Genomic DNA, 12,789 nt, shown 5'->3' on the forward strand with positions numbered 1-12,789 from the left:
TGGAAAGGCAAGGGCAAATCAGCTGAGGCTGAGACTTGGCGGTAGCCAATGGCATGCGACTCCCTTCGAGAGTAATGTTACAGAACCGAGGACTGAGTGAGGAGACTGCGTATCGCTATTGCTCCGCACATACAGCCATTGCAGTACATTGAGATAGAGCGACAGCCTTTGGTAAGTATTATATATAGAAATTTAAAAGTGTAGGTAAGTAAGGAATACTAAATGTATCAATTTGCTATATAAATACTCGTAATATTCAAATGTTACATTTTCGAGATAGCATTTTTTGCTTTGTATTGAAATGTCAAAATAAGTCATTAGTATTTGCTAGCGAGCCCAGGGCTTAGCCGCTCATTGTGAAAATAAGGGGAAAAAAAAATCCGTTGCCACATTTACCCGGTAAATAATATTTTTAATTAATGCAAATAATTTGTTTAATTGTTGGTCACAAATCGAAACGATTTTCAAGGAAGCGAGTGTCCAATAATTCTATTTAAAAAAGCCAACTTGAGCGGACACCTGAAATTGCGTACAAACAAGGTCCGTGGCTTAACACATAGCCATTGCAGTGCATTGCTAGACCGATGAGCACGGGACGCGAGAAATATCTTTTGAATCGTAATGAAATTAAACGAGCAAAAAATATGATGCGAGTGAATTGTGAAAACACGTCTGTCTAAATTGTAATTTTTTTCTGGTAAAACCGGTGTAATGAGATTGAAGGGAAAAAAATCACCTCAGGATCCCGTGCTTTACTGTAATGGCTGACTGTACTCACATAGGAAACCAGGCTGAGGCGGTCTGCTGCGAGAGCGCAGTTCGGCTCAACTTTTTCAAACCGCGTTTTTTCGTTGTCCCGATGACATAGCTCACTGCTTCGAGTCGGAAAATAAAAATTCGACTTCTCCTCTTTCCAATGCCGTCCTTTCGGTGTTTTTCCGACTACGTTTAGCGCTTTAAATCGCGCTGTGAAGAGAGGCGGGTATCCCGCTCGGCTCCACCGTCTCCATTGCACGCAGTGTAATGGCTGTGCGCTACGGACACAAAGAGAAGGAGCCATATTCTCAGTATTAGTGCATGAAGACAAGCGGCCATTCCGAGCGCATAGGCGAGCGGCTCAATGCAAGCGGCACATAGACACAGTGCAGACCCAGCGCTACCATACACCGGGGCGACTGCATGGGAACCGCCGAAGAAAATAATAGTCAAGAAAGCGGACGGCGCGGACCTCTCCGTCGGGTAAAAAACCGAACAGGAAGGCGGGTGGAGACATTTGAAGGGGACTTTCTTTCATGAAGAAGGCTTTCTCACAAAATGGAAGAAGAAATATTGCTGTCGTTGTTGACCTCCTTTTCCTCAACGAAAGCCTATGCGCCATTGCTAAGTCCCAATATACAGCGAATGACATGCAATTTAATGGGCAATACGGCACAAATCGACGGAATTTTAACGCCTTTAAGGAATTTATTTTTTAAGGCGTACATTTAATGCGCGCAAGTACAAAAAGGAGTTTTATACTCGTTTTACGTCTTTTTTTCCGCGGATTTTCAGTTTTTAACAGCGTTAATGAAATTCACCGCATATTATCAAAATGTGAAACATTCTTATTTAAAAGTATCCAGACACGATTATTATGAATGCGAACCAATTTCGCGTGTTGTTTTTATTTTTTTTTTTTTTTTGCACATACTCCCGAAATGTGCTTTTAGTAAACGGGGGAAACACATTTCGACGATGTTTCTAAAAATATATGAACTTGACGAAGTTGCAAAATAAGAATGCTGTGTCTAGTTTTCGGAAGTTTCGCACATTTTTCGCTCCTTTTACAAAGTGCGGGAAACCGAAAAGGGATTTGGTAGCTAAGCCAGTCACCGTCCTGCGAAAATAAATGCCAGAAGGATGTGGCTGCTGGAGTGGAGTTGTCGAACGACAAGTAAATAGACTTTTCGTTGTGTCACGTAGAGCGCGTTGAGGGGGAGCGCTGCCGGACGCGCTCTTGCCTTACTGGCGGAACGCGGGACGGCGCGCTTGTACTCACTGTTTACTGTTCAAGTTCACGCAGCGATGTGTTTCGTGACGGAGCCGCGTTTACCGCGTGGATCTCTACCCTCCGCCTGCTGACCCAAAGTGGCTGCGCGTGGCGCGGTCCCGCCGAGCGCATCTCCGGCACCTTCCTTCCCCAGCGGCTCGGATGGGAAGCCCGCACCGCGCAGAGAGCCTCAGGCTGCTGGCAGCACGTGAACGCAGCCTCCCTCTGGAGCTCTTGTTAAATCCTACACGTTTGCGTTCTTGCATCTAATGGCGCAATGAATTTTTTATTGATGTACCTTTTTCCAGGAACACTTGTCAAGATGGGTAAGGATCCTACTAAGCCCAGGGGCAAGATGTCTTCCTATGCCTACTTTGTGCAAACTTGTCGGGAAGAGCATAAGAAGAAACACCCAGAAGCCTCTGTCAACTTCTCGGAATTCTCCAAGAAGTGTTCGGAAAGATGGAAGGTAGGGAGGTATTTGTGAGGGGCTAGGCCATTCGTCGCTAAGGTCTTCTGGTGTTTCTAATAGGACTTGTCCTCCATAATGAATGAAATGCACGTGTGTCCCTTTTTGACATATGGACACTATTTCTTGTAATTCTCTCTTCTTGTTTTGTAGACTATGTCTGCCAAAGAAAAGGGCAAGTTTGAAGATCTGGCTAAGCTGGACAAGGCACGTTATGAGAGGGAGATGAAGAACTACATCCCACCAAAGGGTGAGAAGAAGAAGAAGAGGTTTAAGGATCCAAATGCTCCCAAAAGACCCCCGTAAGTGACTTTTCACGTCATTTGGCCAATAAAAGGAAAACAAATTGTAATAGGACATGCACATGGTTATCCTGACCGGCGTGATTTGCAATAACAGATTTTTGTGTTATCTTTGTAAGGTCTGCTTTCTTCATATTCTGCGCTGAATTCCGCCCGAAAGTCAAGGAAGAGACCCCTGGCATGTCCATCGGTGATGTGGCCAAGAAACTTGGTGAGATGTGGAACAGCACCTCATCGGAGGACAAGCAGCCGTATGAGAAGAAGGCTGCCAAGCTGAAGGAGAAGTATGAGAAGGTGAGCTTGAGCACTGAATGCAAAGACTTCCGTGGCAAGCAGAAATTGACTTATGGAATGCAACATATTTAGGCCCATAACTGGTTTCCTAACGTGAAATAGAAATTCAAAATATTACTGGAATGACTGAATCAATCCACTGAAGTTAATTTGTCAGCTGGAAACATTTAAATTACTATGTAGTGTATTCCCACCTCTTACCAGTTCAGAAATGGAGCCCCTCATGCAACAAGTTAATGTTTACCTTTCTTGTGCTGTTTTGGCTAAAGGACATTGCTGCCTACCGTGCTAAGGGCAAGCCTGATGGTGGGCCCAAGAAGGCACCTGCCAAGCCGGAAAAGGCCAAGAAGAAGAAGAAGGACGACGATGATGACGACGATGATGATGATGACGACGATGACGACGATGAGGAGGACGAGGACGATGAGGAAGATGACGATGAATAAATCAGTTACACCTAGAGCTTAAATTTCTTGTTTATAAAGCATTTAACCCCCCCTGTACACAATTCACAAAAAAGACAAACAAAAAGAAAGGCTGTGTATATGATATGTTTTTAAGCTGTACAGTTGTTTTTCTTTCTTTTCTCTTGCTCTCTCTCCTTCTCCTTTTGTATAGTTAACACTACAAAGTGTCATCTGTGTTTGTTTTCATTAACTTCTGTGGTCCTTCTGAGCCACTATCCTGCCCTGGTACAGTTAAAGGGGGTTGTAAAACAGCTTGGAGGCAGTGAATTTCTTAGTGGTGCACAGCACACATTGTAGTTCTGTGAGCTAGTAGTTCTCTTTTCCCGATGTATTTGCGTGTTTATTTTTTTATTATGTATTATTTTGAAATTTTTGCCGTATTATAAGTTTCTTTTACTGTACTTTGAATACCACTCTGTAAGCGCAAGAATAATAAAAAAAAAATTGACGCTGTTTTTGTTGAAATTCTGAAATGCTTCTGAAGTAAATAAACCCTTTTTATAAAAATGTGTTCTTCTTTGCTCAAGTAACTGCCTACCCATAAATTAGACCTACCATATGTGATACCATATGCTAAGTGGTATTAATATGTACATACATATGTATTCTTTAAATGAATTTAGAACAAATGATTTTTTTTTTTGGAAAAAATAGAAAATAACACCACCTTTCAATGTGTCTATAGATTAAGAACATGCGATTACAACATCAATGCCTTATCTCTGCACGTGATGGCTTGAAGTGTCAACATGCACATACTACCATTTGGATTGAGCTCAGCAGTCAGTGGCCGTTGAGGGAACAGCATTTGGCTGGCCCACCAATGAATAGGGATGCGCAGATGGGCGGCAGAGGGCGAGCGCCGTCCTCTATTCACCACAGCCAGGCCTTTCAGTCGACCGGACAAGCGGCGCTCTGTGAGGAGAAGTCCATGAGTCATTGGCGCGTTTGCTGCCTTATTAGTCGTGGACTATTGTGCCAGCAAAGAGGCAAAAACAGGAACCCATTAGTGGCTCGGACAGGCCTGCTTTCCCCACTTACTCCTACCTGCTGTTGGCGGATGGTTGGGTGGGGGGGCGGGTGCAGGAGAATCTGTGCTGTTAACTTTCACATAAAAACAAGGTTAATACAGAACGGACGCAGTACGTGTGTATTGTAACGATTGAGTTAAGAGTGATAAAACACTTACAACGGCAAATACAAGGTAAAATGAGGCCGAAGAGTTTATCTAAATGTTTCTTACGCTCTCCTTAAGTACACAGGTATTAGGAATTGAACTTGCTGGTCTCTCTGAAATACCTGAAACTTTGATAACAGACCTACCGACTAAAAAAATCTTAGCTATGATTTCTGTCGGAAAGACTACCGAAAAATGATTACATTTTAAATGAAATCCCAAAGGTTACCTTCAAACAGGTTACAGAGCTGTTAAGTTGTACTGCTCTTCAGTTTTAATCTTATTCTATCCCAGCATAACACAAATGCATATTGTGAAGATGAAGGCTGAACGAAGACGGTCCAGGTGTAGCAACTGCAAGGTGACGCGACCTTAAGCCTTGAAATAAACTCCTTTTTAATCCGTGCTGCAGGTGTCTGAACTTTAAAGTCACATTTCACATACTGTAACTGAGCTCCTTAATCGTTCGCTGATTACTTATAATAAACATAAGCAGCATACATCTGAGTAATAATTAAACGAAATCAGCATATCGCTTCATGACGTTTGCGTGCGAAAACAGAACGCGGTCTGAAGGCGCACTTGCGCTGGGCCACCTGCTGTTCTCTTCCGAAATGACACGCCGGCGGCGGGGGCACAGGACGCCACCTAGTGGTATTTGCCCTTGTCACTACTATTTAGACACAGCTCGTTCTTCCTTTAAAAAGACGTGGTTCGCGGTCGGTCGTGTCGGGAAACTCGAAGCGTCTTCGGTATGAATGTCCCAATATTATGCACGATTAATAAGGTCTATGTGATTTCGTTTCCTTTTTTCTTTTATTTCTGGTCATAATACCGGAGTTTTGGACACCAAATATACCAGCTTTCTTCAAGTTATTGAGTCAGGTCCGTGTAAATTGCCGTCAAGACAAGAGTGCTTTCTTCTTAACGGAAGGTGGGTTTAAATGTATGTAGAGCGACATCAGAAACGCATCACATTGGGCTATTAATTTACCCACAAGTATTTCTGACTTAAGTTTCACCGTATCTATTTTATTTTTATTAAGCCTATTCGGCCTTCTCTACACTTCATTTCATTCGTTGGCGACGTTTTAATATTTCGCAGGCTTTATTGCAGCCCTGTAACTGTACAAGTGGCCAGGTAAAAACATATTTGGCTGCCACTGCCCTCGATGTGCCGCCTCACGTTCCTGGCGCGCGCCACGGCCGGTGACGAGAGTCAAGCGCGCGCCCTTGACCTTCGGCACGTGAGGGGTGTTAGATAGCGGTGAAGCACAGCGCAAACCCACGGAAAACTGTTATTACTTTTGGCTCTTGGACATAGTTTGTGTCCTGATTTGCCTCTGCAAATCGCCGCTCCCGCTGGAGTGCCCTCACGAAACGTACTCATCCTGAATTGCTCTAGTCTAGTCAAATGTGGCCAGCCCTAGGAGTAAATAATACTGTCAAAATAAACATAACACTACCAGTTGCTTGAAGAAAAGCGTCAACCTATTATAAATATTACTACATGTACATTTATTCCTTTAGCAGACTCTTTTCTTCAAAGCGACGTGCATCTCGTTACATTAGGAGAAAGACACTTTATGCACACAGTGTTACTTCCCGTATGAACCAACCGATGTTCATCACACGAGTAGCTGCACAAAACTTAGGTTCGAATATCGACGATTCCTGATCACCTGATAATATCACACACACACTGACTGAAACCACTTGTCCCAAGTGGGTTTGCGGCGAGCCGGCACCTAACCCGGGGTGCAAGGCTGAAGGGGAGTGGACACACCCAAGACAGGACACCAGTCCATAACAAGGCACCCCAAGCAGGACTTGAATCCCAGACCCAACAGAAAGCAGGACCCAGCCCAACCCACTGTGCCACCGTGCCCCCCTTCACTAATAATATATATAAATATACACACACACATTTTCGGAACCGCTTGTCCCATACGGGGTCGCGGGGAACCAGAGCCTACCCGGCAACGCAGGGCGTAAGGCCGGAGGAGGAGGGGACACACCCAGGACGGGACGCCAGTCCGTTGCAAGGCACCCCAAGCGGGACTCGAACCCCAGACCCACTGGAGAGCAGGACCCGGTCCAACCCACTGCGCCACTGCACCCCCCTATATAAATATACACACACACACATTTTCAGAACCGCTCGTCCCTTACGGGGTCACGGGGAACCGGAGCCTACCCGGCAACACAGGGCGTAAGGCCGGAGGGGGAAGGGGACGCACCCAGGACGGGACGCCAGTCCGTCACAAGGCACCCCAAGCGGGACTCGAACCCCAGACCCACCGGAGAGTAGGACTGCGGTCCAACCCACTGCGCCACCGCACCCCCGTATATAAATATATTTTTCTATATTTACATTTACGTTTACTTTCATGGGGGGGTGTGGTGGCATAGCAGGTTTGGCCAGGGCCTCCCATTGGATGGGTCTGGGGTTTGAGTCCTGCTTGGGGTGCCTTGCGGCGGATTGGCGTCTGGTAGGGGGTGTGTCTCTTGCGCCCTGTGTTGCCAGGTTGGGCTCTGGCTCGCCGCAGCCCCACTTGGGACAAGCGGTTGTAGACGTGTGTGAGATTTACATGTATTTATTTAGCAGACGCTTTTCTCCAAAGCGACTTCCAGTGATCTCTATGTGGTGTTATCAGGCCACACACCTTATTCACCAAGGTGATTTACACTGCTAGATGTGCTACTTACAATGGGTCACTCATCCATACATCAGTGGAACACACTCTCTCTGTCAGTCACACAGACTCTCTCTGTCACTATATATGAACATTTATGTTGCATTACAGGAGTAGCTGCATGAAGGTTTGTCTGTGATTCAGCAGTTATTATCTCAAAGTTATAGAGCGTGAACATTTACACATTACATGAACTTAAGAGATCATGGGTGATGTGAGTCCGGAAGAGGTGAGTTTTAAGACCCTTTTTAAATGTGGACAGAGATTCAGCAGTTCTGAGTGAGAGGGGCAGGTTGTTCCACCAATTTAGAATCCAATTTAGAAACCATAGTGTAAAAACAATGTGAAAATGTGAAGCTGGAGAATGTGACCAGTGAACCCAAGAGGTGAAGCTGTTCAAATGTTAATTTCTAAAGCAACAAGTGAGAGCTATCGAAATTCTAAATACGCCAGATTATTGCCTTATTTGTAGATACAATGGTCATGCATCTCCCTATTGATAATTGCTTATCCTGGGCAGGGTCATGGCAGGGTGGAGCCGATCTTGTAAGAACAGGGTCCTGGGCTATTCAGGGTACATTCCAGATGGTGTGTCCATCAGTTGCAAGATAGCTACATAATCACACACACATTCGCACTACAGGCAATTTAGAGTCACCAATCCACCTGAGACAAATATCTTTTGAATGTAGGAGGAAACTGCAGCACGCAGCAGAAACTCCCGTGATCATGGGTATAAGATGTAGACTCCACATAGACTGACAGATTGAACGCATGCCCAATCACAGTCCAGGCCCTGCGTGGCACCTGTGCTACCTGCTGTGCCACCATGCTTGTTGGGAGGCGTTCCTCAATTTTTGTGCTGTTTGCACTAAATCTTCCGCATTGCCGTAAATGTCAGCGGACAATATGGCAAGAGTGTGTCATATTGTGGGCTGGTGGTAACATTTTAGGTGGTGAATATAAAGTAAATTTTTAATGCTTGAAGAAAGGTTTGATATTATCAAGAGTTTTGAACAAAATGAAAGAACATGTAACATTGTTACTGGAAAAAAGGAGCAAATATTATGTACAATTAGAGGAAATGTTGACAAATTAAAGAACTACATTGTCTACTGTCATTTGGTACTCATGGCATTGACTCTGTAATGTTCTAGGAACTGCGCTGAATAATAGCTCATGTCATGTCAAATCGCTGTTATTTATCTTAAGTTTATTTTCCATTTGTCCACTTTTGTAAAGTTAACATTTTTTTCTTAAAAAATTAACCAACTGGTTGGTGTATTTAAGTGTAAATAAAGCTGGTGTTTGTTTTGAATTTAATTGCTTTCCCTTCACCTGAATATTACATAGGGTAAGTATACCAGTGTGGAAGTGGGTATGAGAACAAGTGGAAGACTGGAAACTTTTTGAATGACTTTCATGCATGTTTTCCAGTCTGATATTGAATTGAACTATAACAGCTATAATAAAAAGGGCATAGAGTTGTACTGGATCCAGATTCAGGAAATGCAAGTCCAAGATGTAACATGGTCGAGAAACAGAGGTGTAGGAAATGCAGATTCAGAGATGCAAGAAAAATTAGGAATATAATCATACAAGAGATCAAGGAATCACCATGCTGTTAGAGGTGCTGCTTGATGTTAAAACAAATGTTTGATTCTAGATTGTCTTCATTTTATTAGAAGATGTAAGGCTTTATTCACGGTAGTGTTAAGTAATTCATGATATTAAAGCTGTTTATATGATCGTGGGGTGAATGCATGCGCCCGTTTCTCTGTGGGCATGGCATCGTGAAGGTCAGAGAGAGGTCCAGTCCCTCACCAGTCACGTTTCTATAAGTAGCACAAACAAAAGCACAAGTGTGACACACTCTGAGTCCGTCCTCCATCCTTTTCCCTGAATGAACCTGGTGTTTCACAATGATTTAAGTAAAAGTTAATAGTTGCATATTTACGGTTTATTTCTGCAAGGACTTACATGAGTCCTGCATTCACCTACTGCTGTAGTACCTTTGCTCGAGTAGAAATGATCCACCTGAATAAATCGTGAAATAAGTAGTGAAAAGCATAAGCTGAATAATAATAATAATAATAATAATGATAATAATAAATCTACTGTTTTAATTGTGATATTACATTGATGCTGATTAGTACTGCAAATGGTTGAGAATGTCATTATAACAGCACAGTGTTCTCCAATTTTGTCTTCACCTTAGCATATAGTTTTATATAGTTTGCACACAGTTGAATGAATTTATTGTGCGCTATATCGTTCTTAAATGTTCCCATGAGTATTCAGTGTTTACTGTGCTGCTGTGTTGAATAAATGAATCGATAACTGGGGATGGAAGTTTTATTGTCAGGGGTCATCCACCTGGGGCTGCATGCACATGTGTGATTGAAACTGCTTCTTGCGTCTTCGTCAGGATCGTGCAAAGCACAGTTATGTAAAAATGAAAACGTAATGGGCAAATATCCTGCTGTACTGAATTTACAAACCTGTTATATGGAGAAATAGGCCTATATTGCCACAAACTGGAATAAATTCATTTACAATTTTTCATTGTACTGGGACCTTGTTAAGTAAATGATGAGCGGACTTAGGAAAGGGCTGTTCCTAGGCAGCTATGACAGCCTGGGCCAAGAGAATTCCCTCTCCTCTATAAACAGCTCCTGAATCAGAACTCTGGTGCCTAGGAGGGTGTCTCATGTGGCACAGTGCTGGGCAATGTGGGATGTTCCCGTGTAATGTAGCAGTGAGGGAGGTGTCCAGAATGTCTTTGGATGGGATCCAAAAGTGTTCACACTGTAACCTACCCAATCTCCTTGGTAACATATACGGCCTCATTATGGTTAAGAATACAGAGAATGGTGGGGAGCTGTATGCTCCAATTGGTGATGGAGAATCTGTGGGAGAGGATTTCCACAGAGCACTAGAAGTAGTAATGAGAGGTGAAAAGTGGGGTATATGTGACATATAGGAGAGCTGCAAATGGTTATTGACTGGATTTATCAGCTTTTTCATGTGGTAGAAAGTCATACCCTTCGGCCTGGTTAGTATTGTGTGACCTTATTGGTCAATCTGTGTCTGATCTGAAGTTTGTTAAAATTAAATATTAAATATGAAGTATTGCACTAAAAGTTGCCCACACAAACCTGTCAATCACGGAACTCTATAAAAAGCACTGCAAACCATGACCCTAAAAATTTTAATTTTGAGTCAAACTTTGAGAAATAAACTTTTGGAGTCAAAGAGCAGAGGTTTACTTTCATTTCGAATGGAAAAAAGTCAATACGAATCACAACTTTGGCAAATGACAATGTAGGTTTCACATAGCTCGTATAAAACTCAAACAAAACAAGGAAGGAATTGAATGAAAGCCGTAATTTCACCAAATCAAAAATCTGAATTTTCATTACAAAGAAATACGAAGGAACACAGGACAAAACTATTCAATCTGAGTTGCTGTTTTGGCAAATGAAAGCGAAATTTCTGCACCCAAGGTCAGTACATGCTTCATGAGTCCAGTTTCCAGCTCAGTACCACACAACACAAAGTTCATCTTCCTCCTCAGAGTCAGATGGTGGTTTGGGCATTTTTCTTTTCTTGGGAAGTGCCTTTCCTTTTCCTTTGCCTTTCATCCCCTCACTTGCTGATTGCTGACTTCCTTGCTGGCAAGGCATTCTTCGCCGGTCTATCCGGGAGCATTGTACTTTTTCTTCTGCGTCGATTCTGCTTGGCAGCCTTTCTTTTACAATGTGGAAAAGGCAAAATGTCAGCAGTGAACAGCATTTGCTTGTCGCCAGATGAGCTGATGATGGACGGTGGCCCACTGAAAGAAGAGAAAATGGATGCAGTGTGTTATCCTGGCTATACTGGTGTTTTCTGCAATGCGAAGGGAGAACTGATGACGCTGACTGAATGCCAAAAGCCAGTCCATGCCAGCCATTTTGTTTTCATCTAAACTGGCTGGCCTGTGCACATTAAACTTTACAGCACACTAACATGCTAGTTTTTGGGCCTCCTTTGAGTAAAGGCCATAGTGGAGTTCTGAGCACTTGATGATATAGTTGGCAAAAATTTCTTCCTGTCTGCTAAAATTTTTTTTTTTGCTGCTTTCTGTAGGCTGGAGCTGTTGCATTGCCCTTCTGAAGCTTCTTTAAATACCTTGACGATGTTACATGACAAAGGCCATGCTCTTGGGCAGCCTTTCTGACTGTTGGCTTGAGCCATTTCTGCAGCAGGCTTGAAGACCTCTTCACCGGCCTACCCTCTTGTTGTGTTTCGCTTGTAAGCTTGCACCATCGTTAACTGTGGTCTGCAAAACGTTAAAATAATTTAAAAAATGCTAGGAATACAATTAGATGAGAGAGAGCAATTGAAAGCATATGATATGTGGGGTTACTATGTACATTTATCTGATGCTTTTCTCCAAAGCAACTTACAATGTTAAGATCACAATTATTACATGCTTACAATCATTCCCCCATTTATACAGCTGCATAATTTAATGGAACAATTTAGGATAAGTACCTCGCTCAAAGGTACTACAGCCAGAGGTGGGGATCAAACCTGCAACCTTCAGGTCCCAAAACAGTAGTTCAAACTACTATGCTACTGTCTCTAACTTCTACGCTATCGGCTGTCCCCAACCTACGTACCCCACCTATACTATGTTGTTACTTTTTACCCCATCCACCCCATCTTCTAAACTGCTTGTACCCACAGCAGTTGCAAAGGAGTTTCAAGCATTTTCCATCAGTAATTATAAAGTCAGCATGTTGATCTGAACAGCCTAATGTTAAGAGATGTAAAGAAGTCCGGAAGGCAACATTTTTTACTCACTGGGTTGCAATTTTTTCCCCTCTTTACTTGGAATTCCTTCACTGCCATTGGCCCTTTTTCGCAGATGGCGGGAACAACCATTGCACATCATCCTTGACCCAATGTCGTTTCTTTATGCCCCACTTTACCCTATACAGTACATGTAGGTAACACCTGACTGTAACAATATAATAAAATAATTTAGAACATAAACCACATATGAACAATTTAGTCTACATTATGTTTTGTGCATGTTAATAGCTATTTGTTTATAAGTGTTAAAAAAGACTTCATCCTTTTCAGCGTTGTATTGCCCAATCAATGGACAAACAAAATAACGGCAACACAACTTTGACTGATACAGGGGGCACAAATATGTTAATAATAGTATGCAGTAAAAAGTATGTTCAAATATCTGGTTTTCAGATCAGATTTAATGCTCACATGGCCAGTGAACTAGTCGCTAATCTCTCAATCCGGAGCCAAACGAGGATCGGACACGAAGCCCCCTCCCCTCCTTCTCCGCCC

The 12,789-nt window shown here is 43.0% G+C and overlaps 1 protein-coding gene across 1 annotated transcript; it reads left to right on the forward strand.

The window, feature by feature from the left end:
* Positions 1–76: 76 nt before the first annotated feature.
* Positions 77–4,068, forward strand: hmgb1a (high mobility group box 1a). Its single transcript, XM_018755555.1, has 5 exons — positions 77–171; positions 2,338–2,498; positions 2,652–2,800; positions 2,920–3,094; positions 3,364–4,068. Exons 2-5 carry the CDS (start codon positions 2,352–2,354, stop codon positions 3,538–3,540), a joined length of 648 nt encoding a protein of 215 aa, XP_018611071.1. The 5' UTR covers positions 77–171; positions 2,338–2,351; the 3' UTR covers positions 3,541–4,068.
* Positions 4,069–12,789: the final 8,721 nt, after the last annotated feature.

This window comes from Scleropages formosus, chromosome 4 (genome assembly GCF_900964775.1).
Source record: "Scleropages formosus chromosome 4, fSclFor1.1, whole genome shotgun sequence".
Taxonomy (NCBI): domain Eukaryota; kingdom Metazoa; phylum Chordata; class Actinopteri; order Osteoglossiformes; family Osteoglossidae; genus Scleropages; species Scleropages formosus.

What these genes read in the sequence shown, in the direction of transcription:
- hmgb1a (XM_018755555.1), top strand. Translation starts at nt 2,352, where the DNA reads ATGGGTAAGGATCCTACTAAGCCCAGGGGCAAGATGTCTTCCTATGCC. An exon ending in AATGCTCCCAAAAGACCCCC is followed by an intron (nt 2,801 to 2,919) that starts GTAAGTGACTTT and finishes TATCTTTGTAAG; the next exon opens with GTCTGCTTTCTTCATATTCT. An exon ending in TGAAGGAGAAGTATGAGAAG is followed by an intron (nt 3,095 to 3,363) that starts GTGAGCTTGAGC and finishes TTTTGGCTAAAG; the next exon opens with GACATTGCTGCCTACCGTGC.